Here is a 25,492-nt window from a genome sequence, read left to right as displayed (position 1 = left end):
TTGATTCTAAGATGTGCTAAATTGGAGCAAAAGCAAAACAAAAATGTACGCCCTGCCCCGGCCTATGACCTCTAACCCCTGACCTTGACAGAGTCCTGGTCCTCGTCAGACTGCTCATAGGTGTCCTCTGGCAGGAAGTTCCATGGTGAGCGGGCGTTCTGGGCAGCGTAGAGCTGCCAGCGCCACAGGGACAGCGGGCAGTAGGACAGGCGCAGAGGCAGCGACTGCAGGCTCTCATTGATGGGGTAGTAGTCTTTCTGCAGGTTCCAGTAGTCGTTGAAGTAGACGATAGGATAGTAGTCACCGCTCACCGCGTCAAACTTCACATCTGTAGGGTTGGGGAGGGTAAAAAGAATGGGTTGAGAAAATGAGAGAATAGAGCAGTAACAAAAAAAAAGGCATTTCACCTTTAGTTAGATATTTGTAAAGAAGCAGTAGATCTCAACCCTCCTAGTACATGCTCTGGTACGACCCACTGAGAAGCATGAGAATAGGTGGGTAGAGCTTACGTTGGTCCAGTGGAGGGGGGACCGAGCCCTTGACCCAGGCTGTATGGTCATCCACCATGTTGATGGTGAGGTTGGGGTGCCAGTGGGAGATGATCTCCACTGGACCGTGGCTCTCCGCTCGCTGGGGGGGGGGGGGGGGGGGGGGGGATGGGAGAAGAGGAACGGCAGTCAGTCAATACTGTGCGGACTGGGTTTACTGACCGAAAATAAAATAGGGTCTATGCATCATGGTAAACACAGCTGACCTTGATCATCTCCGGGTCGGTCTCGGTCTCCCCCGTCAGCAGGTTCTTAGTCTTCACGAACTTCCTGCGTTTGAACTTGTTCAGCACTGAAAGAGTCAAAAGAGGAAAACGTGAGTCAAAACACTGAGTGTGTGTGTGTGTGTGGGGGGGGGTCAGATACTTACTCCGCGTGGCATGGACTGTCGCCAGCCGACGATACTGGCCCTTGCGTTTGGGGTCAGGGTGGAATCCAGTCTTCGTGAAATACACGTGGATGTAGAGGGAACCATTCATTTGCACCTTCTATAGCACATAGGATCAGCGAAAAAGAGAGAGCGTTTAGAAAACGGACATCCTACCTTCCCTTCTCCCTCTCCTACCCAGTCCCCCCCTCACCTCTGGGATGTCCAGATCTATTGAGTGCTCATAGCAGCCGTCCCCCTCTTCTCCAGTGTTCCAGTCTCCGTAGACCAGGTCTCTATGGAACCAGAACAGGGACTGTGTGTCGTTGAAGTCAGAGAACACCTCGTCCTGGGAGATGTACACATACAGGTCCTGAGGGCAAAAAGAAAACAGGTTATCATTTATTCATCATGTTATCCATTTCCATATTCTCCTATTGACTTGTTCTCAACCACTTTGGGTGGTTGTTTGCTGTGGCACAGCTTCTTTGTCCAGCAGTGTGAACTAATTACTGAGTGCAAGTCAACAAGCTAGCCAGGATCAAGCTCATCAACGGAGACAAGTTGTGCACACAACTCACCCAAAGAACTACCACTGAGCGGCAGGCACAGATCAAAGGTCAACCAGGAAGTGAATACAGTCACATGACCTGGGGTTAATCGCTTATGCAGAACGGTGTGAAAAGGCTGGTGTACCATGAGGCTTTCCTTGGGGAAAAGGTTTCGGCTGGGTAAATGCGGTGCCCCAGCTGGGGTACTGGGGTCTGGTGTAGAGGACCCTCTGCGGAACCAGCTACTGATGGCCCAGATGACAAAGATCCTGTAGAGGACGAGGAAAGAGAAGAAGAAAGTCAAGTTAGTCCAATTGAAACCAATTAAACTTTTAGTCAAATGTGTAAAAGGTTTTTTTTTCTAAGTGGGATGCTTGGAACCATAGAAATAGAATTACATTTCTATGATTGGGACCACCCAAATGGCATCACCCCCTTAAAGTTGAAATTTAAAACGGTTAAGGTAAGGGTTAAATGTTAGGTAAGGGTAGGGTAGTCCCAACGATCCCACTTAGCATCTACCGTAAAGTATGTGTGTCTGAAACAAAGGTTGAGATAAAGACAAGTGTTTTTTTTTTTATATACACATCTTTAGCATCAGATGTTGGAGACAATTGATTACAGTTGCTTGGTGTCCACGTCACCAACAAACTATCATGGTCAAAACACACTAAGACAGTCATGAAGAGGGCACGACAATGCCTTTCCCCCCCCACCTGAGACTGAAAAGATTTGGCATGGGTCCCCAGATCCTCAAAAAGTTCCACAGCTGCACCATCAAGTGCAACCTGACCGGTTGCATCACCGCCTGGTATGGGAACTGCTCGGAATCCAACCGTAAGGCACTACAGAGGGTAATGCGTACTAGAGGTCGACATGGCCGATTAATTAGGGTTGATTTCAAGTTTTCATAACAATCGATAATCAGCATTTTTGGGCGCCGATTATGGCCAATTACATTGCCCACCACGAGTAGACTGCATGGCAGGCTGACCACCTGTTACGTGAGTGCAGCAAGGATCCAAGGTAAGTTGCTAGCTAGTATTAAATTTATCTTATAAAAAAAAACAATCTTAACATAATCACTAGTTAACTTCTTTGGGATAGGGGGCGGTATTTTGACGTCTGGATGAAAAGCGTGCCCAAAGTAAACTGCCTGCTACTCAGGCCCAGAAGCTAGGATATGCATATAATTGGTAGATCTGGATCGAAAACACTCTAATGTTTCTAAAACTGTTAAAATAATGTCTGAGTATAACAGAACTGAAATGGCAGGCGAAACCCAGAGGACAAACCACCCCCAAAAAAATCATCCTACCACTGATTTCGATGGCTGGCACTTTTATAATAGGGTGAAATCGTGCCCAATTGCAGTTCCTTGGACTTCCACTAGATGTCAACAGTCTTTAGAAAGAGTTTCAGGCTGGTTTTTGGAAAAATGAGCCAGAAATTGTGTTTTTTCTAGGTGGCTCCCATTTTGGCTGTAGTGTTTCCAAGCGCGTGACAGAGCGCGTTCTTTGGTATTTTTCTCCGGTAAAGACAATAACGATTCTCCGTCTTAAATTTGATCGTTTATTTGCGTATTAAAGTACGTAAGGATTGATTATAAACGTTGATTGACTTGTTTGGATAAGTTTATTGGTAACGTTTGGGATTCATTTTGTATGCATTTTGAAGGAGGGAAACCGAGTGGATTATTGAGTGAAGCGCGCCAGCTAAACTGATTTTTTTCCGATATAAAGAAGGACATTAATGAACAAAAGGACCATTTGTAATGTAACAGACTTATTGGAGTGCCAACAGAAGATCTTCAAAGGTAAGGCATTTTTTTTATATCGCTATTTCTGACTTTCGTGTCGCAACTTCCTGGTTGAAAATGATTTGTTATGCATTTGTGTGCTGGGCGCTGTCCTCAGATAATAGCACGTTTTGCTTTTGCCATAAAAGCCTTTTTGAAATCTGACACCTTGGCTTGATTAACAACAAGATAAGCTTTATTTTGATGTATTGTACCTGTGATTTCATGAAAGTTTAATATTTATAGTAATTTAATTTGAATTTGGTGCTCTGCAATTTCATCAGAAATTTTCGAAATGGGACAGTAGCGTCCCACTAATCCGCAAGAAGTTAACTACACATGGTTGATATTACTAGTTTAACTAGCTTGTCCTGCGTTGCAAATAATCAATGCGTGCCTGTTAATTTATCATCGAATCACAGCCTACTTCTCCAAACTGATGATGATTTAACAAGCGCATTCGCGGAAAAAAAAGCACTGTCGTTGCACCAATGTACCGAAACATAAACAATACACAAGTATATATTTTTAAACCCGCATACTTAGTTAAGAAATGCATGTTAGCAGTCAATATTAACTCAGGAAATTGTGTCACTTCTCTTGCATTCTGTGCAAGCGGTCAGGGTATATGCAGCAGTTTTGGCCGCCTGGCTTGTTGCGAACTGTGTGAAGACCATTTCTTCCTAACAAAGACCATAATTCATTTGCCAGAATTGTACATAATTATGACATAACATTGAAGGTTGTGCAATGTAACAGCAATATTTAGACTTATACCCTGACTACACGGCTCGCGTCGCGTGCAAAATAAATTTAGGAATCGATATTAGAGATACTCTCAAAGATCGGCTATGAAAAAGCCAACTGACACTTACTCTTGTGTTACTGACTTGTTGCACCCTCGACAACTACTATGATTATTATTATTTGACAATGCTGGTCATTTATGAACATTTGAACATCTAGGCCATGTGCTGTTATAATCTCCACCCGGCACAGCCAGAGGACTGGCCACCCCTCATAGCCTGGTTCCTCTCTAGGTTTCTTCCTAGGTTTTTGGCCTTTCTAGGGAGTTTATCCTAGCCACCGTGCTTCTACACATGCATTGCTTGCTGTTTGGGGTTTTAGGCTGGGTTTCTGTACAGCACTTTGAGATATCAGCTGATGTAAGAAGGGCTATATAAATACATTTTATTTGATATTATTCAATTATTGCGCACGCCAACGAGCGTCTGCGTTGCCAAGGGCTAAAATAGAAGTCAGTTCTATTTCTGACGCAGATCGCACTGCAAGTCCTGCCTCTCCCATCGGCTTATAGAAGCAGGTACCCATGTGCCATCTCCTCATTGGTTATACCCACGTGGGTGACTGAAAGACGAACGAGGTCGGTGGCGGTAATGCACCTAATTTATGAAAGTTGCCAATCGCAATATAAAGTCCAGAGAAGAAAAGACCTGGAAGGAGGAGAGATGACTAGAAACGATTCGGTTGACCGTTTTATGTGTAGATTAATTGGCGGAGTAGAGGACCTTATGCATTTCAGGTAAAATAACAACTCAATGTTTATATCCCAGGACAAATTAGCTAGCAACAGCAAGCTAGCTAGCTAGCTAAATTGCCATAAATGTTTAATGCTTTTCGACCTGTTTCCAAATTAATGTCATTGTTTTGATATTTTAACCTGCGTGTCGTGATCGCGTTTGGTGTGGGGGGACAAAATACATTTTTGCACGATGGCGCACGGTTTGGGTTCCGCGTGCGCCATTGTGCTCCTTGGTTTCTGATGAAACCAAGATTGAACTCTTTGCCCTTAATGCCAATCGTCACATCTGGAGGAAACCTTGCACCATCCCTACGGTGAAGCATGGCGGTGGCAGCATCATGCAGTGTGATGTTTTTCAACGGCAGGGACTGGGAGATCAGTCAGGATTGAGGGATAGATGAACGGAGCAAAGTACAGATAGATCCTTGATGAAAAGCTGCTCAGGACCTAATACTGGGGCAAAGGTTCACCTTCCAACCACACAGACAACGCAGGAGTGGCTAGGGGGACAAGTCTCTGAATGTCCTTGAGTGGCCCAGCAAGAGCCCGGACTTGAACCCGATCAAACATCTCTGGAGTGACCTGAAAATAGCTGTGCAGCGACACTCCCCATCCAACCTGACAGTGCTTGAGCGGATCTGCAGAGAAGAATGTGAGAAACTCCCCAAATACAGGTGTGCCAAGCTTGTAGCATCATACCCAAGAAGACTCCAGGCTGTAATTGCTGCCAAAGGGGCTTCAAAGTACTGAGTAAAGGGGTCTGAATACTTGTGTAAATGTGATATTTCAGTTTTTGATTTCTCAGTATGGGGTATTGTGTGTAGATTGATGAGCGGGAAAAAAAACGATTTAATCAATTTTAGAATAAGGCTGTAGCGTAACAAAATATGGAAAAAGTAAAAGGGTCTGAATACTTTCCGTGCGCACATCTCTGACCCACCTGAAGAGGACTCCCTTTATGACCGACCATGCATTGGGTGGTGGAGCCGGCGGTTGCTGTGCAGGGTCCCCAGCAGCAGTCTGTACGGCCTGGCCATCCACGGCTGCAGCAGCTCCATTGCTGCTCACCTACACACACACACACACAAATCAGTAGTGATGCACCAATATGACATTTTTGGCCGATACCCAATATTTTCCTTGCCAAAAACAAAAACGATACAAATAACCAATATTTACAATTTTAGCGGCCTTTTAAGCAATCTAGTACAGTAAAATAGGCACTGCATCTCAGTGCAAGAGGTGTCACTAAAGTTAATGGTTCGAATCCAGGCAGTGTCCCATAGGGCGGCACACAATTGGCCCAGCTTAGTCCGGGCCGTCATCGTAAATAAGAATTTCTTCTTAATTAACTGACTTGCCTACTTAGAAGGTTACACACAAAGTTATTTTGTTGGCATTTACTTATGACCCCATTACCAGTAAAACAATCAAAACATTTCTTTCACTTACTTGCTGTGCTGTTCCGTCATTTCAAAATTTTACGTGGCGTTATTACATCATGTACCTACGTTATATAGGTATGCACGGTAGCTTTGACATCTGTTTTTAACATCTGCGTTAAACTAGACATCAGCCGATACCGATGCTGGCATTTTAAGCTAATATCGGCCGATTCCGATATGTTCACCGATATATCGTGCATCCCTATCAATCAGGGAATCCAAAGATTGGTTTCCATCCACTAGCGAAATATCCATCAAAAAGATATGCACAGGAGTGTTTCCATCAAACTGCCGTGTTACAGATTAAAAGCTGTGCGCGATGACATAAAAAAAAACACCTTTTCCACATTAGTTTTTTATTCAGTTCATGGAAACTTAAGTTCAATGCAATTCCATCGCTTGTCACAAAAAAACTGTTTCTATCAATAGCAAACTTGCCCAATCTTGTCTTGGTGCATGTTCTCTAGACAACACTGATAAAGTGGAATGTAGGGTGCAAAAATGTAAATAAAAAAAAGCAATTTCAATAGCTATGCAAAAGATTTATGCGAATATTCTCTGCATTAAACAAAATATGTGCCTTTTCCCACCAGAGACGTGTTTCCATCAAATTGACTAGTTGTACGTGATGACGTAGTGCACAACTTTCGTGCTTAAGTACCGTATCAAAAAATACAGAAGTTAAAATGGGTTTCCATCGCATTTTCAACTCTACCGATGGTTTAAATGTTGCGTTATATAGCAGAAGTGCCCACTCTGGTATTGGCGCGTGCGCATATATCTTACATGAGATGATTATGGACAAAGGATCTGTCCAATCAAAGCTACTGCAGATAAAACGTGACTTGATGTCATTCTGTGGCCAATGACCTTGAGCCTTCTTGGATGGGCACTTCTGATGTAACTATGGCAAGGGGTAAAAATGATTGAGCTCTACCCAATAGACTTGGCAGTGAAGTAGTGTCCCCATGAGTGAGAGAGAACACAGCCAACCACGGTGCAACGCTACGTATTTTCTGCTGGCTTGCCCCACCACCACAGAAAGCACTGAGCTAAATTGAAAAACCTGCATTCTGGAAATGCCTTACTCAAGAAAGGTTTGTATGCAGCTTTATGAACTCAATAAAAATGTTTTTTTACATTGTTAGCAAACTGATGTGACATGTATTAATGCCAAAATATATATTTTCTAACTAGGGTTGCACATTTTGGGGTATATTCAGGGGTGGAAACTTTCCGTGGGGATTAACAGGAATATATACAAATTAATATTAATACAATTTAAAAGTAGATGTTTTTTTTCATTGGATATATTTACCATATATGGAGACCGAGACATAAACCTTTTACCTTATTATAAGTAGACCATTGCAAATGATTAAATCCTTCCAATAGAAATCAAAAAACTGTTTAGTTACAAATGTAACTTTAATTGAATGAGTTGACTCTACAGATGGGATGATTTCACTGAACAACAAAAGAAAGGGAATATTGAATGATCCATCGCATCTCCCAAAAATGTTTTCAACATACAGTTGAAGTCTGAAGTTTACATACACCTTACAGGCTGACTACACCGCTCGCGTCGCGTGCGGGAGCATTGCAAAATAAATGTATAAATCAATATTATTAAATTATTGCACCCACACTGCGCGCGCCAAAAACGGTCTGCGTTGCCAAGGGCTAAAATAGAAGTCAGTTCTATTTCTGACGCAGATCACGCTGCAAGTCCTGCCTCTCCCATCGGCTTATAGAAGCAGGTACCCATGTGCCATCTCCTCATTGGTTATACCCACGTGGGTGACTGAAAGACGAACGAGGTCAGTGGCGGTAATGCACCTAATTTATGAAAGTTGCCAATCGCAATATAAAGTCCAGAGAAGAAAAAGCCTGGGAGGAGAGATGACTAGAAACGATTCGGTTGACCGTTTTATGTGTGGATTAATTGTTGGAGTAGAGGACCTTGTGCATCTGGTAAAATAACTACTCAATGTTTATATCCCAGGACAAATTAGCTAGCAACAGCAAGCTAGCTAAAAAGGCCAAATAAGCTAGCGAGTGCAAGCTAGCTGGCTAAATTGCCATAAATGTTCAATGCTTTTCAACCTGTCCCCAAATTAATATAATTGGTTCAGTTTGTTTTGATATTTTAACCTACGTGTCGTGATCGCGTTTGGTGTGGAGGGACAAAATACATTTATACACAATGGCGCACGCGCACAGCCGGTTTGGGTTCCGTGTTAGCCAAATACATCTAAATACAGTTTCACAATTCCTGACATTTAATCCTAGTAAAAATTCCCTGTCTTGGGTCAGTTAGGATCACCACTTTATTTTAAGAATGTGAAATGTCAGAATAATAGTTGAGTGATTTATTTCAGCTTTTATTTCTTTCATCACATTCCCAGTGGGTCAGAAGTTCACATACACTCAATTAGTATTTGGTAGCATTGCCTTTAAATTGTTTAACTTGGGTCAAACGTTTTGGGTAGCCTTCCACAAGCTTCCCACAATAAGTTGGGTGAATTTTGTCCCATTCCTCCTGACAGAGCTGGTGTAACTGAGGCAGGTTTGTAGGCCTCCTTGCTCGCGCACGCTTTTTCAGTTCTGCCCACACATTTTCTATAGGATTGAGGTCAGGGCTTTGTGATGGCCACTCCAATACCTTGACTTTGTTGTCCTTAAGCCATTTTGCCACAACTTTGGAAGTATGCTTGGGGTCATTGTCCATTTGGAAGACCCATTTGCGACCAAACTTTAACTTCCTGACTGATGTCTTGAGATGTTGCTTCAATATATCCACATAATTGTCCTCCCTCATGATGCCATTTATTTTGTTAAGTAAACCAGTCCCTCCTACAATCAAAATTCCCAGGCTTAACTTCCCATGGAAAGTTTCCCGGAAAGACCCTTTTTGCTACACTATTTCTAACCTAAAAATGTGGGTCTCAAAACAGGTGGGTCTCTGTCGCCACAGAGCTTCATACAGTCAAAAGTATCTATGGTCTACTATTTAACATGCAACTGCTGTAATGAAGCAGCTAATAAAACGTCATTTTTCAACATTTGCCAAAACGCAATTCACGGGAATTTGATTTGAACAGGAGAGAAATGCTGGTTAATGGCATGAGGAAGTCTAAAATATTTGCCTCCACGTTTCTATGGATGGATTTTCGCAAGGCTACTTTGAAGCAAGGTAAGACATGACTCATTATTTGAAGTAAAATGTTCAGGTTTGAAACAAATATACTACCGCAAACTCAAATTGCAAAGTGGTGAGTGACGCGCTGATTGCCTTCTTACAATTGACTAACGTTATAGCCTACGCACTCGAATGGGAGGCGTGCGTTAATTACGAGTTGAGATCGAGAAATACAAATAAAAATAGCTCCTTTTAAAATCGTGGCCATCAAAGTTAACAATTCTAGATGCAATCGCATGTTATTTGTTGCGCAATGACTAGGCTGACGAAAGCACGTTAATCATCAGTACAGGCTTTTTGACAGGTGATCGGCTTTCCGCTCCTGTCAGACAACAGAATTCACCTATGTCTGGTGTATTTTGTTTTGTCGACTGTAGGACATTTTACCCAAAAGTTTCCAGTTTCTATGAACACTATATGAAAAGATCGTTGATTTTCCAGCATCAGCTAAATTTTACCTAAAGCGAGCAAGAGGAAAAAAATAAGACCCAAACAAGGGTGACGGGAAGTAGCACTTCGGGTTTATCCAGTCTGGCACTCATTTCAAGAGCCACCAATGAATTACGTGAGTCACTTATAAAGACAGTGATTTCCTGAGGTTTCTCAATGATTTACACTGTATTAATGTTCCACTGTAAGCCTACTATTAGGACCCCACGATGATGTAGCTTCTTTGATAGGTTTTGTTTACATGTCAAATCCTGTCTAATTAAGTTAAATGGTTTGGGGTGAGTGCAGCATGAAGGAAGCATTCCAGGCCAATCACGTGTCAGTCAGAATGCCCAAGCAGGGGTGCATTTTCACCCAGTGACACAAAAGACAAGCACACGCCAAGTCACAAGACAGGCCCCACTTTCTGAAAATCACATCTCCCCTCCATGTCACCAACACAAAAGGGATGAACAGCAAGCCTCTAAGAACAAACTGCACTGACAGTCAAAAAGGTTTCAGTCAACACAAGTGACCCCCATGGCCTAAGAGGCTGAAGCTAAACAGTGCTGCATGAGTGTTTTTGCGTGAAGGCAGCAGTTGCCTTATGATGTTAACTGACTGGAATGATTCCATTATCTGTGGCAGATGCTCTGTTTTGTTCCGGAGGACACCCCAAGATTACACAGGATCCAACTGTGTTATTTCCCCAGTAAGAAGTAATCCTTACAACTCACATTGTCAACTGGGGCTCAAATTTTACCCACTACTAAATTATGCCAATGGGACAGAGTAAAAGCGTTCAAAACAACCAATGGCTTTGCCTACTGCTATGAGAGGCAACACAGCCCTTATCTGTCAATCTTTCATGGAGGGAATCGGAAGACAGCTGCTGCCTTGGCTCCTGTAGCATTCCTCATTGGTGAGATGATTGGTCCTCTTATCACAGATACTGTCAAACTGGTTCCTATGAGTGGGAGATACTTCTAGTTGATTATCCACTGCATTCACGAGTATCTGCACAAACAAGCCCTGAGGACCTTAGAGAACACCACTCTGAAGGTTAGCATGGTAAGAGGGCCTCTAGTGGATGCGTTTGAAGTTGATTTAATAACTGAACACACCTGTCAAATCAGGAGGCTTGTTGAGACACAGCAAGACATTAGGCCCCCCCCTTTTTATTTTTACATGCGTAGTCTCGCAGTGGAAAAAAAGTGTCACCCGAACCAAAAATGAGTAATTGATCCGATCTGTTTAAAGGGGATGACAGTCCCGTGGCATGCATGTGCACTGATGTTTGACCGAAGTAAACATTAGCTTGCTAACTGATGAGTAGTGACTAGCTTGCTAGCTAATAACTAAGCAGAATATCCAACACGCTTGCTTACAGATGCACTAGGGTCGACAGGCTTACCATGTAGTTTAGATTATCTGGCGTCTCACTTGGAAAACACACCTCAATTCAGGGATGATAAATGCTTTGTACTCCGAATTGTCCCATTATCCAAACTGTTACAGGAGAAGATTGAATGACATAGTTAACAGTAGCCATTATGGAATGGCATGTCGCTTTGAACAACAAAGAAGTGGATTGGCTGACACTGCAATTCCAAAATGGCTGATATGGCTTGAGGATGAAAGAGTAGTGTTCCAGAAAAACAGCCTGGTCTCAGACTAGACGTAACATAGTAATTGTAAATCCAGGACACCCAAATTAGTACATTTTACATTTGGTATGGTTACATAAGACAAACAAAAATTAAAAGTAGGGTAGTTGGTTGGGCATTTAACGCAAATGTCTAGCAACCCAAAGGTGGCAAGTTCAAATCTCATCACAGACAACCAAAGTATTTTTAGCAACTTAACTACTTTGCATGTTACCTAACTCTTTTAGCTAACCCTTCCAGAAAACTTCTCGGTGTAACAGTTTGAATAATGGGACAAATCGGAATACAACACATCTCATCCCCGGGTTGAGGTATGTTTCCCGAGCCATATTTTGCGCCAGCTCCACGGTGTCTTAATCTACACATGAATCCTGTCTGACCCTAGTGCCGCTGTAAGCATGCGGGTCGGATCTGCTTGCTAGTTAATAAGATACGACATCCATAACTAAGTAGCTAACGAACCAAAATCTAGAAAACACAGATGTTCGATCATTCTCAGCGTCGGGCTGTGATTCGTTTAGTATTCAGTTGATAGTGATAGGCAGCAGACTAGCCTAGTCTATCAAGTAATAACTTTAGTCCATTGAAGGCGGCCGTGTGATTAAAAGTAAACGATTGACAAATGATTCTGCTTACGAAGGTTGGCTAGCTACATAGGCTGACGAAATATCACTGCCAGTCTAGCTAGCCACTCTTGTAGCTAACTAGCTAGGTTAAAACGGGCTAACCCAATCATCCACTGTCATGACGTGATCTGTTACCCCAAGTACCGACCTCATTATTTTGGTCAGAAATATGGTTGTCGACAGTTCTGTTGGCTTATCAGAAAATAACAATAAACTTGCAAGATGCTGTAACAAACGCAAGGGGGACGTTTTTAAACCGACCGGCATTGACAACGTCAAAAGCTCGCGTGTGAAACGATCACACTTCAATAACAATGTCTGCAGTGCCACTCACTACTCGAGTTAGCCATATGCTGATATTGGTACGTTCACACATTGACCACAGTCATACAATTTAATTCATTTTTACCTCGCCGTTGGCTTGCGGAGAAGCTTCGGTCTCCTGCGACGCCATCTTCGCTGTCTCTGTCGCACACTGCTGGCAATGAAATCGCAGTTCTCGCGTGAGCTCAGATAGGTACATCATCAACGTGACGTTTTTTGCAGAGAAGCAAGTAGTCCCATGTTGGCATGAAGACATCCGAGTGCCTTGTTTCTCTATTTCCAGCAGACCCCTCTTTTAAACAATAGAGGAGACAGCAGCTTGTTATATCTGCTACACTCTCTTTACTGTTATGTTCAGTGGTATGTTGTGCTTACTGTATTTGTGCCTGTTGTAACCCAGGGGTGTAAAGTACCTTTGTAAAAAATACTTTGAAGTACTACTTAAGTATTTTTTTTGTTGTATCTGCACCTTACTATGTATTTTGTTTTCCTACTTTTACTTCAGTCCATTCCTGAAGAAAATGACTTGTTACACCATACATTTCCCTGACACCCAAAAGTACTCGTTACGTTTTTACAGAAAAATTCAAAGTCAAATTCACCCACTTATCAAGAGAACATCGCTGGTTATCCATACTGCCACTGTTCTGGCAGACTCATTTAACACAAATGCTTCCTTTGTAAATTATGTCTGAGTGTTGGAGTGTGCCCCTGGCTATCCGTAAATAAATACAAACCAACAAAAATTGTCTGGTTTACTTAATATAAGGAATTTGAAATTATTTATACTTTTACTTCTGATACTTAAGTATATTTTAGCAATTCAATTGACTTATGATACTTAAGTATATTTAAAACCAAATACTTTTAGACTTTTACTCAAATAGTATTTTACTGGGTGACTTTCAATTTTACTTCAGTAATTTTCGATTAAAATCAAATCTAATTTTATTGGTCACATACACATATTTAGCAGATGTTATTGTGGGTGTAGCGAAATGCTTGTGTTCCTAGCTCCAATAGTGCAGTAATATCTAACAATTCATAAAAATACACACAAATCTAAAGTCAAATAATGTAGTAAATATATAAATATTATGACGAGCAATGTCGGAGTGGCATTGACTCAAATACAGTAGAGTAGAATACAGTATATCAAATTTACCGTGAAATGCTTACTTACAAGCCCTTAACCAACTTATATACATATGAAATGAGTAAAGCAGTATGTAAACATTATTAAAGTGACTAGTGTTCCATTATTTATGTGACAGCAGTGATTCCATGACTATGTATATAGGGCAGCAGCCTCTAAGGTGTAGGGTTGAGTAACCAGGTGGTAGCCAGCTAGTGATGGCTATTTAACAGTCTGATGACCTTGAGATGGAAGCTGTTTTTCAGTCTCTCGGGCCCAGCTTTGATGCACCTGTACTGACCTCGCCTTCTGGATGATAGCAGGGTGAACAGGCAGTAGGCTTGGGTGGATGATGTCCTTGATAATCTTTTTGGCCTTCCTGTGACATCGTGTGCTGTAGGTGTCCTGGAGGGCAGGCAGTGTGCCACCGGTGATGCCTCTGGAGAGCCCTGCGGTCACGGGCAGTGCAGTACCAGGCGGTGATACAGCCCAACAGGATGCTCTCAATTGTGCATCTGTAAAAGTTTGTGAGGGTCTTAGGGGCCAAGCCAAATTTCTTAAGCGCCTTCTTCGCCACACTGTCTGTGTGGGTGGACCATTTCAGATCGTCGGTGATGTGTATGCAGAGGAACTTGAAGCATTTCACCATCTCCACTGTGGTCTCGTCGGTGTGGATAGGGTCATGCTCTCTCTACTGTTTCCTGAAGTCCATGATCAGGGAGAGGTTATTTTCCTGGCACCACTCCGCCAGGGCCCTCACCTCCTACCTGTAGGCTGTCATTTTCGGTAATCAGGCCTACAACTGTTATGTCTATAAACTTGATAATTTAGTTGGGAGGCATGTGTGGCCACGCAGTCATGGGTGAACAGGGAGTACAGGAGGAGGCTGAGCACGCACCCTTGTGGGGCCGCTTTGCTGAGAGTCAGTGAAGTGGAGGTTTTGTTTCCTACCTTCACCACCTGGGGCGGTACATTATTTCTGTCCTACTAATGGTGAATAAGAGTAAGAATCGGTAAAATACACCTTGAGCATCACATCTGCTGGTATGTTTATTATATTTTATTGTGCATAAGATACCATTACACTTTGGCACATCAAAAATAACACCAGCACCTTTGAGATTTCATAAGAACAGATTGCAATTCATGGACCAATCAGGGCCTGTCAGTTGCTGACAAGGTCCGGGGAAAAAAGACAATTAAAATAAAAAAGGAATGCATGAATCATTTGCTTTTATATTCATAGTTTCTCTTCCAAAACAAATGGCAGATCACATGCTTTCAATGAGTCAAACTCTGAAGTGGCGATGAGGAGCAGTACAATGAAGTTCAGTAGAAACACAGATACGATGTGTCATCCATCTGAAAAGTGAATTGTCAACAGCTGAGCTCTAGGTCTGAACTGCATGCTGTCTATGTGCATAACTGGTGTTCAGACATTTGAAGTGTTGGAGCGTTAGAAGCAGTTTAACATGTTCCAGAATCTAGAACAGGGACACGACACACAAAAACAAAGGGCTTTATGGTACAATAACCATTGAACTAACAGATATTAAAATAAACTGTCACTAGTCAGTACAACTAGTTATGTTGTTGTAGTGTGAATTATTGCATTCCAAAGCATGGGATTTATTTTATAAAGTTTAACAGAACCATGGCTTGATAATTGACATTTGATTCACATTGTGATGCTTTTTATGACTGCCTATTATTCATATAGAATCTAGGATGTGATGGGCAATTCAGGTTCAACTCAAAATTTTGAGGACATCAATTTAGGAACGCTTGCATTCTACAGCCACTAGATCAAATGAACTAGTAGGACCACCGGGTTGTCATTTATATTAAATACATCCAACAATGTAGTTGTAACAAGGCATCAAAGACTTTGTACTTTAATTCGAGAGCTTTCTCAACTCTCCTCATTCAATATACAGTAAATTCCACCAAAAAATAACATTTAAAGATGCAGTCCTGGATTTTAAACAACAAATTCGTGAAATATGGCACAAATTGGATTTGTAACACATGAATTTCAAAATACACATCATACAAATTGCCAAATTCATATATCACAAAAAATTAATGACAGTACACGAAAAACAGGGACCAGTTGACTCAGGAGCGCCACTTTCAAAACTACTGTGAAATGACTTATGTAAACAAGGTATTTCTGTTCAATAAATTTGCAAACATTTCTAAAAACCTGTTTTCGCTTCGTCTTTATGGGCTATTGTGTGTAGATTGTTGAGGAAAATGTTATTTAATCCATTTTAGAATAAGGCTGAAAATGTCAAGGAGTCTGAATACTTTCTGAATGCACTGTACAATCGTACATGTACAGACAAAAAAAACATGAATTTTATTTGGAACCCAAGAGTCTGCTCTGATATAGAATGCTAGTGAAGAATATTAGTAGTCGTCTCCCATCTTGGAACAACTCATCATTGAGCAGTGTAATTGAGTGGGGGCAGTGGGTACTTCTGAAGGGAAGGTGATGCATAAGAAGACCGCTTCATACCCTTCGACAGAGTTCACATGAAACATTGACTAGGTTAGATCCTTCCATGACGGTTTACTCACGTTCTGCACCGAATTTCTATTCTGATATCAAACACCTACGCTAGATTTGGTCCTAGGTGATACTGCCTCCTTACCCCAGTTGCAGCTCTCTATAGTCCAACCCATACCTCCCTGACCAGCGCAAAACAAAATAAAGTTAAATCGCAATGACACTGTCCCTCGCTCCGGGTTTGTAGTCGGACTAGAGGTCAAAGTTGAACCTTGGTTGAACCCATCTGCCCACACCCTTTGACTGGGTGACAGCATCACAGTTCTACATCTCATCCAGACCGTAGTCTTCCTCTGGGAAGTCCCCCACGGTCACTGTGAGGGGCCTGACAAACGCACCGTACTTGTTCTCACATTCAAAGTATCGCTTCTCCTTCACACTAAGGAAAGAGAGAGAAGAGACATCAAGCACATTTCTGACAGAGAAACTCATCCGGTCTGCACCTCTCCATAGGTCTAATACAAGAAATACAAGGTAGCTCTTAACAGGGAACATTCTCAGACACCATGTGATGTCACAAAAATTATGCCAGTTGCCCTCACCTGCCATCATGTTTCCCAAGAGGCTCGTCATACTTCACTCCCACCCAATGACCTGGCTTGAAATCTACTGTACCTGCAAGACAGAAAATAAGTGTTTTCTGTTGGAATAAGGAGTGCCTTAAGTATTCATACACCTTCACTTATTCCACATTTTGTTGTGTTGCAGTAGATTTAACTCAAACTGTTAACTTGGCCACAAAGGAACATTCACCGTCTTCTTGGTAAGCAACTCGTGTAAATGTGGCCTTGTGTTTTAGGTTATTGTCCTACTGAAAGGTGAATTAAGCGCCTAGTGTCTGGTGGAAAGCAGACAACCTAATTTTCCTCCAGGATTTTGCCTGTGCTTAGCTCCATTATGTTTCTTTTTTTATCCTGAAGAACTCCCCAGTCCTTAACAATTACAAGCATACCCATAACATGATGCTGCCACCACTATGCTTGAAAATATGGAGAGTGGTACTCAGTAATGTGTTGTATTAGATTTGCCCCAAACATAACACTTTGTATTCAGGACAACTTATCATTTGACATAAGCTAAGTTTTACAAACTTATTTAGGCTTGTCATAAAGACATTTCAGCTTTTAATTTTTTATTAATGTCAAAACATTTCTAAAAACAATTCCACTGACATTATGGGGTATTGTGTGTAGGCCAGCGACATTTTTTTAAATCCATTTTAAATTCAGGCTGTTACAACAAAATGTAGAAAAAGTAAAGTAGTGTGACTACTTTCTGAAGTCTCTCAATTCAATTTAAAGGGTCTCTCTCCCTTTCCTGTGGATACCCTATCTCCACCTCCTACCGCCAAAAAGGACCAACAGCATGTACAACAAGTACAGTAAGTGGAAATACATTATTCAACACTCTGGCTTGTAGAGACTATTGCGTCTTTTTAGGGCGACTTCAGTCAGACTGATAATCCATGGAGTAACCATGGTAACAGTCTGCTTTGACTAGCCTAAATCCTGTTGTGGAAAATAAGCTTCAACCTCACTCACCAACATACATAACGGTGCCAATCTTGGTGGGTAGCCCAACAACCTGCACTTGGCATCGGTTGCCAACGCCGATGGCAGCAGCAGCAGCCTCCTCCTCGGCCTCACGAGCTGCAAGCTCTGCCCCCTTTTTAGCCGTCTCTTCTTCATTGAAGCGAAGTGTGATTAAAAGTAAACGATTGACAAATGATTCTGCTTACGAAGGTTGGCTAGCTACATAGGCTGACGAAATATCACTGCCAGTCTAGCTAGCCACTCTTGTAGCTAACTAGCTAGGTTAAAACGGGCTAACCCAATCATCCACTGTCATGACGTGATCTGTTACCCCAAGTACCGACCTCATTATTTTGGTCAGAAATATGGTTGTCGACAGTTCTGTTGGCTTATCAGAAAATAACAATAAACTTGCAAGATGCTGTAACAAACGCAACGTGAAAGGCAAGGGGGACGTTTTTAAACCGACCGGCATTGACAACGTCAAAAGCTCGCGTGTGAAACGATCACACTTCAATAACAATGTCTGCAGTGCCACTCACTACTCGAGTTAGCCATATGCTGATATTGGTACGTTCACACATTGACCACAGTCATACAATTTAATTCATTTTTACCTCGCCGTTGGCTTGCGGAGAAGCTTCGGTCTCCTGCGACGCCATCTTCGCTGTCTCTGTCGCACACTGCTGGCAATGAAATCGCAGTTCTCGCGTGAGCTCAGATAGGTACATCATCAACGTGACGTTTTTTGCAGAGAAGCAAGTAGTCCCATGTTGGCATGAAGACATCCGAGTGCCTTGTTTCTCTATTTCCAGCAGACCCCTCTTTTAAACAATAGAGGAGACAGCAGCTTGTTATATCTGCTACACTCTCTTTACTGTTATGTTCAGTGGTATGTTGTGCTTACTGTATTTGTGCCTGTTGTAACCCAGGGGTGTAAAGTACCTTTGTAAAAAATACTTTGAAGTACTACTTAAGTATTTTTTTTGTTGTATCTGCACCTTACTATGTATTTTGTTTTCCTACTTTTACTTCAGTCCATTCCTGAAGAAAATGACTTGTTACACCATACATTTCCCTGACACCCAAAAGTACTCGTTACGTTTTTACAGAAAAATTCAAAGTCAAATTCACCCACTTATCAAGAGAACATCGCTGGTTATCCATACTGCCACTGTTCTGGCAGACTCATTTAACACAAATGCTTCCTTTGTAAATTATGTCTGAGTGTTGGAGTGTGCCCCTGGCTATCCGTAAATAAATACAAACCAACAAAAATTGTCTGGTTTACTTAATATAAGGAATTTGAAATTATTTATACTTTTACTTCTGATACTTAAGTATATTTTAGCAATTCAATTGACTTATGATACTTAAGTATATTTAAAACCAAATACTTTTAGACTTTTACTCAAATAGTATTTTACTGGGTGACTTTCAATTTTACTTCAGTAATTTTCGATTAAAATCAAATCTAATTTTATTGGTCACATACACATATTTAGCAGATGTTATTGTGGGTGTAGCGAAATGCTTGTGTTCCTAGCTCCAATAGTGCAGTAATATCTAACAATTCATAAAAATACACACAAATCTAAAGTCAAATAATGTAGTAAATATATAAATATTATGACGAGCAATGTCGGAGTGGCATTGACTCAAATACAGTAGAGTAGAATACAGTATATCAAATTTACCGTGAAATGCTTACTTACAAGCCCTTAACCAACTTATATACATATGAAATGAGTAAAGCAGTATGTAAACATTATTAAAGTGACTAGTGTTCCATTATTTATGTGACAGCAGTGATTCCATGACTATGTATATAGGGCAGCAGCCTCTAAGGTGTAGGGTTGAGTAACCAGGTGGTAGCCAGCTAGTGATGGCTATTTAACAGTCTGATGACCTTGAGATGGAAGCTGTTTTTCAGTCTCTCGGGCCCAGCTTTGATGCACCTGTACTGACCTCGCCTTCTGGATGATAGCAGGGTGAACAGGCAGTAGGCTTGGGTGGATGATGTCCTTGATAATCTTTTTGGCCTTCCTGTGACATCGTGTGCTGTAGGTGTCCTGGAGGGCAGGCAGTGTGCCACCGGTGATGCCTCTGGAGAGCCCTGCGGTCACGGGCAGTGCAGTACCAGGCGGTGATACAGCCCAACAGGATGCTCTCAATTGTGCATCTGTAAAAGTTTGTGAGGGTCTTAGGGGCCAAGCCAAATTTCTTAAGCGCCTTCTTCGCCACACTGTCTGTGTGGGTGGACCATTTCAGATCGTCGGTGATGTGTATGCAGAGGAACTTGAAGCATTTCACCATCTCCACTGTGGTCTCGTCGGTGTGGATAGGGTCATGCTCTCTCTACTGTTTCCTGAAGTCCATGATCAGGGAGAGGTTATTTTCCTGGCACCACTCCGCCAGGGCCCTCACCTCCTACCTGTAGGCTGTCATTTTCGGTAATCAGGCCTACAACTGTTATGTCTATAAACTTGATAATTTAGTTGGGAGGCATGTGTGGCCACGCAGTCATGGGTGAACAGGGAGTACAGGAGGAGGCTGAGCACGCACCCTTGTGGGGCCGCTTTGCTGAGAGTCAGTGAAGTGGAGGTGTTGTTTCCTACCTTCACCACCTGGGGCGGTACATTATTTCTGTCCTACTAATGGTGAATAAGAGTAAGAATCGGTAAAATACACCTTGAGCATCACATCTGCTGGTATGTTTATTATATTTTATTGTGCATAAGATACCATTACACTTTGGCACATCAAAAATAACACCAGCACCTTTGAGATTTCATAAGAACAGATTGCAATTCATGGACCAATCAGGGCCTGTCAGTTGCTGACAAGGTCCGGGGAAAAAAGACAATTAAAATAAAAAAGGAATGCATGAATCATTTGCTTTTATATTCATAGTTTCTCTTCCAAAACAAATGGCAGATCACATGCTTTCAATGAGTCAAACTCTGAAGTGGCGATGAGGAGCAGTACAATGAAGTTCAGTAGAAACACAGATACGATGTGTCATCCATCTGAAAAGTGAATTGTCAACAGCTGAGCTCTAGGTCTGAACTGCATGCTGTCTATGTGCATAACTGGTGTTCAGACATTTGAAGTGTTGGAGCGTTAGAAGCAGTTTAACATGTTCCAGAATCTAGAACAGGGACACGACACACAAAAACAAAGGGCTTTATGGTACAATAACCATTGAACTAACAGATATTAAAATAAACTGTCACTAGTCAGTACAACTAGTTATGTTGTTGTAGTGTGAATTATTGCATTCCAAAGCATGGGATTTATTTTATAAAGTTTAACAGAACCATGGCTTGATAATTGACATTTGATTCACATTGTGATGCTTTTTATGACTGCCTATTATTCATATAGAATCTAGGATGTGATGGGCAATTCAGGTTCAACTCAAAATTTTGAGGACATCAATTTAGGAACGCTTGCATTCTACAGCCACTAGATCAAATGAACTAGTAGGACCACCGGGTTGTCATTTATATTAAATACATCCAACAATGTAGTTGTAACAAGGCATCAAAGACTTTGTACTTTAATTCGAGAGCTTTCTCAACTCTCCTCATTCAATATACAGTAAATTCCACCAAAAAATAACATTTAAAGATGCAGTCCTGGATTTTAAACAACAAATTCGTGAAATATGGCACAAATTGGATTTGTAACACATGAATTTCAAAATACACATCATACAAATTGCCAAATTCATATATCACAAAAAATTAATGACAGTACACGAAAAACAGGGACCAGTTGACTCAGGAGCGCCACTTTCAAAACTACTGTGAAATGACTTATGTAAACAAGGTATTTCTGTTCAATAAATTTGCAAACATTTCTAAAAACCTGTTTTCGCTTCGTCTTTATGGGCTATTGTGTGTAGATTGTTGAGGAAAATGTTATTTAATCCATTTTAGAATAAGGCTGAAAATGTCAAGGAGTCTGAATACTTTCTGAATGCACTGTACAATCGTACATGTACAGACAAAAAAAACATGAATTTTATTTGGAACCCAAGAGTCTGCTCTGATATAGAATGCTAGTGAAGAATATTAGTAGTCGTCTCCCATCTTGGAACAACTCATCATTGAGCAGTGTAATTGAGTGGGGGCAGTGGGTACTTCTGAAGGGAAGGTGATGCATAAGAAGACCGCTTCATACCCTTCGACAGAGTTCACATGAAACATTGACTAGGTTAGATCCTTCCATGACGGTTTACTCACGTTCTGCACCGAATTTCTATTCTGATATCAAACACCTACGCTAGATTTGGTCCTAGGTGATACTGCCTCCTTACCCCAGTTGCAGCTCTCTATAGTCCAACCCATACCTCCCTGACCAGCGCAAAACAAAATAAAGTTAAATCGCAATGACACTGTCCCTCGCTCCGGGTTTGTAGTCGGACTAGAGGTCAAAGTTGAACCTTGGTTGAACCCATCTGCCCACACCCTTTGACTGGGTGACAGCATCACAGTTCTACATCTCATCCAGACCGTAGTCTTCCTCTGGGAAGTCCCCCACGGTCACTGTGAGGGGCCTGACAAACGCACCGTACTTGTTCTCACATTCAAAGTATCGCTTCTCCTTCACACTAAGGAAAGAGAGAGAAGAGACATCAAGCACATTTCTGACAGAGAAACTCATCCGGTCTGCACCTCTCCATAGGTCTAATACAAGAAATACAAGGTAGCTCTTAACAGGGAACATTCTCAGACACCATGTGATGTCACAAAAATTATGCCAGTTGCCCTCACCTGCCATCATGTTTCCCAAGAGGCTCGTCATACTTCACTCCCACCCAATGACCTGGCTTGAAATCTACTGTACCTGCAAGACAGAAAATAAGTGTTTTCTGTTGGAATAAGGAGTGCCTTAAGTATTCATACACCTTCACTTATTCCACATTTTGTTGTGTTGCAGTAGATTTAACTCAAACTGTTAACTTGGCCACAAAGGAACATTCACCGTCTTCTTGGTAAGCAACTCGTGTAAATGTGGCCTTGTGTTTTAGGTTATTGTCCTACTGAAAGGTGAATTAAGCGCCTAGTGTCTGGTGGAAAGCAGACAACCTAATTTTCCTCCAGGATTTTGCCTGTGCTTAGCTCCATTATGTTTCTTTTTTTATCCTGAAGAACTCCCCAGTCCTTAACAATTACAAGCATACCCATAACATGATGCTGCCACCACTATGCTTGAAAATATGGAGAGTGGTACTCAGTAATGTGTTGTATTAGATTTGCCCCAAACATAACACTTTGTATTCAGGACAACTTATCATTTGACATAAGCTAAGTTTTACAAACTTATTTAGGCTTGTCATAAAGACATTTCAGCTTTTAATTTTTTATTAATGTCAAAACATTTCTAAAAACAATTCCACTGACATTATGGGGTATTGTGTGTAGGCCAGCGACATTTTTTTAAATCCATTTTAAATTCAGGCTGTTACAACAAAATGTAGAAAAAGTAAAGTAGTGTGAATACTTTCTGAAGTCTCTCAATTCAATTTAAAGGGTCTCTCTCCCTTTCCTGTGGATACCCTATCTCCACCTCCTACCGCCAAAAAGGACCAACAGCATGTACAACAAGTACAGTAAGTGGAAATACATTATTCAACACTCTGGCTTGTAGAGACTATTGCGTCTTTTTAGGGCGACTTCAGTCAGACTGATAATCCATGGAGTAACCATGGTAACAGTCTGCTTTGACTAGCCTAAATCCTGTTGTGGAAAATAAGCTTCAACCTCACTCACCAACATACATAACGGTGCCAATCTTGGTGGGTAGCCCAACAACCTGCACTTGGCATCGGTTGCCAACGCCGATGGCAGCAGCAGCAGCCTCCTCCTCGGCCTCACGAGCTGCAAGCTCTGCCCCCTTTTTAGCCGTCTCTTCTTCATTGAAGCGACCAACGCGTTGCTTCTTCATGAATGACCTTACAGAATCTGAGGAGGTAAGATGGACAATCCCCATATTACAATGGTAATTAGTTTGTCACTCAATCATTACGTAATGTACTGAGGAAAGGTTTTGCCATGTAACCTCAAAATGAAAGGTAACACAGGATGTAGATGAGAGCAAGTATTACTAGTTCTCTGTTGTGGCACTCGAAAGTGGCAAATGGCTTTCAACAAGTCTTATCTTCACTGCCTCCGATTCAATTTCAAATGTAGGCATAAGCTTTAGCTGTGAATGATGGACGATAGCTCAAGCTCACAGTACCTGTCCTCTTCTCATAGACCTCGTCTGGAATCTCAAATTTCTCCACTTTAGACAGATCACTGAACTCTCCGCTCTGGGCTCCACTGCGGTCAATCACCTAGGCACACAGAATTCACCATCATCCTGACTCAGCATATTGAATAAAAAAATAACAGAATGGCTCAGTCATCTTACAGGTGCCAGTCAGTTTCTGCTTTTAACCAACTGGTCGCTGTTTAGCCCAATAAGACAAGTATGGCAAGGCAACAATATAACCTTATTGAATTTAGAAAAAGGCTGGCAATCAAGCTAGCAAAGTCATTCTGTGGTCAGCAATCTTGTGAGCATTGAAATCACTTGCGGATTAAGAGACCCTATCAACAGATCTAACATCTTACGCATGACTCCAGTGTGAATAAAGGTAAATGGGGGACATACCATGTGAGCAGTGTTTGAGCACAGAAGTACATACGTGAATTTTGCAGTCATCATCCACAGGGTAGGAACCTAGTAGGGCCTCGTTGTCATCCAGTTTCTGCATGAACTTGTCAGTGGTACTGAAAAGCTGCAGTTCCATGCTGGAGGCCGGGGTACCCACAACCATCTCCAACTTACCCTAGAGGAAAAAAATAGACAACGAGAAACTGCATCACATGGCCACAGGCTGGGCTGTGCTGCGCCTATGGTCTTAGTGTCTGCAGTGCAGAGGGGCAATTGCTACATTATTATGATTCAGAGGCCCGAAGGACAAATTAGCAACAACTTACCTTGAATTCGGCGATGGTGATTCCCCTGTTATATCGTTTATTCACCTCGAACGAACTGATGGTACTGGTCAGCCGCACCGACACTGTGGGATTGGTGATCACTGTCACGCCACCGTCCATTTTCAAGCTTTTGTTTCGCCGGTGTTTAACTTATTCAGGCACAACGACCACTGCATAAAATACAAATAACAGTTAGTCAGCTAATTAACGTTAACATTCTCACCTAAATAAATAGTACACAAGAGTTGCAAATGGCTTTCAACATGGCTACTCAGATACAAAGTTCAGTTTAGAAAAAGAGAACTAGCTAGCTTCAGTAGCTAGCATGCACGCAGCAAACTAAACAAAGTTAGCTAGCTAACGTGAGTCCTTCCAGCTTGGTCGCTCACAAATATTTACCTGTCCTTCTGCGCTTTTCTTGACGATCTCTATAAATACGTAGCTACTATCAAATAACTGGGTGTTTTTATACTAAAACAATCCAGGGACCATGTGCTGTAATCTCAGTGAACCGACGGGAGAAGGGTGGCTGGCGGATGTGTTGTTCACCTCAAACGACACCTCCCACAGATCCTGCTACGCCCAGTTCTGGAACCTTCTACCCGCCCACAACCGCAGGGAACCAGTCATGTCATTAACATGTCGAGTGGGTATTTAGGTTGACCAATGGGTAGCACATTTCTAAGATGCCGTCACAGAAAGAAAGGCTTTGGGATGCCTACGTAGGCACGTCAATCATGTTGATAGAAGTGGCCTTT

General features: G+C 41.9%; 2 protein-coding genes across 4 annotated transcripts in view; both read right to left on the bottom strand.

Annotated features, from left to right (window-relative positions):
- The window catches only part of LOC115205931 (cleft lip and palate transmembrane protein 1 homolog), a 35,708-nt gene extending 23,029 nt beyond the window's left edge, over window positions 1-12,679 (bottom strand). For both annotated transcript variants that reach the window (XM_029772374.1, XM_029772373.1), the window contains exons 1-8: window positions 12,586-12,679; window positions 5,748-5,875; window positions 1,612-1,735; window positions 1,130-1,288; window positions 919-1,036; window positions 755-840; window positions 510-630; window positions 84-328 (exon numbers count right to left, since the gene is read on the bottom strand). In XM_029772374.1, coding sequence (XP_029628234.1) covers window positions 84-328; window positions 510-630; window positions 755-840; window positions 919-1,036; window positions 1,130-1,288; window positions 1,612-1,735; window positions 5,748-5,875; window positions 12,586-12,630 — 1,026 coding nt within the window. In that variant the 5' untranslated portion in view covers window positions 12,631-12,679. The remainder of the gene's footprint in view (window positions 1-83; window positions 329-509; window positions 631-754; window positions 841-918; window positions 1,037-1,129; window positions 1,289-1,611; window positions 1,736-5,747; window positions 5,876-12,585) is intronic.
- A 1,998-nt stretch (window positions 12,680-14,677) lies between these two features.
- tbcb (tubulin folding cofactor B) lies at window positions 14,678-25,293 on the bottom strand. 2 transcript variants are annotated; one of them, XM_029772372.1, is made up of 8 exons: window positions 25,134-25,293; window positions 24,735-24,904; window positions 24,440-24,583; window positions 23,989-24,085; window positions 23,614-23,711; window positions 17,749-17,842; window positions 16,750-16,822; window positions 14,678-16,586 (listed from the first exon to the last, which is right to left on the bottom strand). In XM_029772372.1, exons 2-8 carry the CDS (start codon window positions 24,852-24,854, stop codon window positions 16,472-16,474), a joined length of 741 nt encoding a protein of 246 aa, XP_029628232.1. In that variant the 5' UTR covers window positions 24,855-24,904; window positions 25,134-25,293; the 3' UTR covers window positions 14,678-16,471. The 2 variants fall into 2 exon arrangements, with proteins under 2 accessions (XP_029628232.1, XP_029628231.1); XM_029772371.1 differs by lacking the exons at window positions 14,678-16,586; window positions 16,750-16,822; window positions 17,749-17,842 and adding exons at window positions 20,449-22,357; window positions 22,521-22,593 and having other exon boundaries at window positions 23,520-23,711.
- Between the last annotated feature and the right edge of the window lie 199 nt (window positions 25,294-25,492).

Source organism: Salmo trutta, chromosome 13 (assembly GCF_901001165.1).
Source record: "Salmo trutta chromosome 13, fSalTru1.1, whole genome shotgun sequence".
In the NCBI taxonomy this organism is placed as follows: domain Eukaryota; kingdom Metazoa; phylum Chordata; class Actinopteri; order Salmoniformes; family Salmonidae; genus Salmo; species Salmo trutta.
The sequence above is the reverse complement of the archived record's forward strand: the minus strand, read 5'-3'. Positions and strand labels throughout refer to the sequence as shown.

Coding starts and splice junctions, on each gene's coding strand:
- tbcb (XM_029772372.1), bottom strand. CDS start 24,854: ATGGACGGTGGCGTGACAGTGATCACCAATCCCACAGTGTCGGTGCGG. Junction 17,843..23,613: donor TTGCAGCTCGTGAGGCCGAG/GAGGAGGCTGCT, acceptor CGTGAGGCCGAG/GAGGAGGCTGCTGCTGCTGC. Junction 16,587..16,749: donor CTTGGGAAACATGATGGCAG/GTGAGGGCAACT, acceptor CTCTTTCCTTAG/TGTGAAGGAGAAGCGATACT.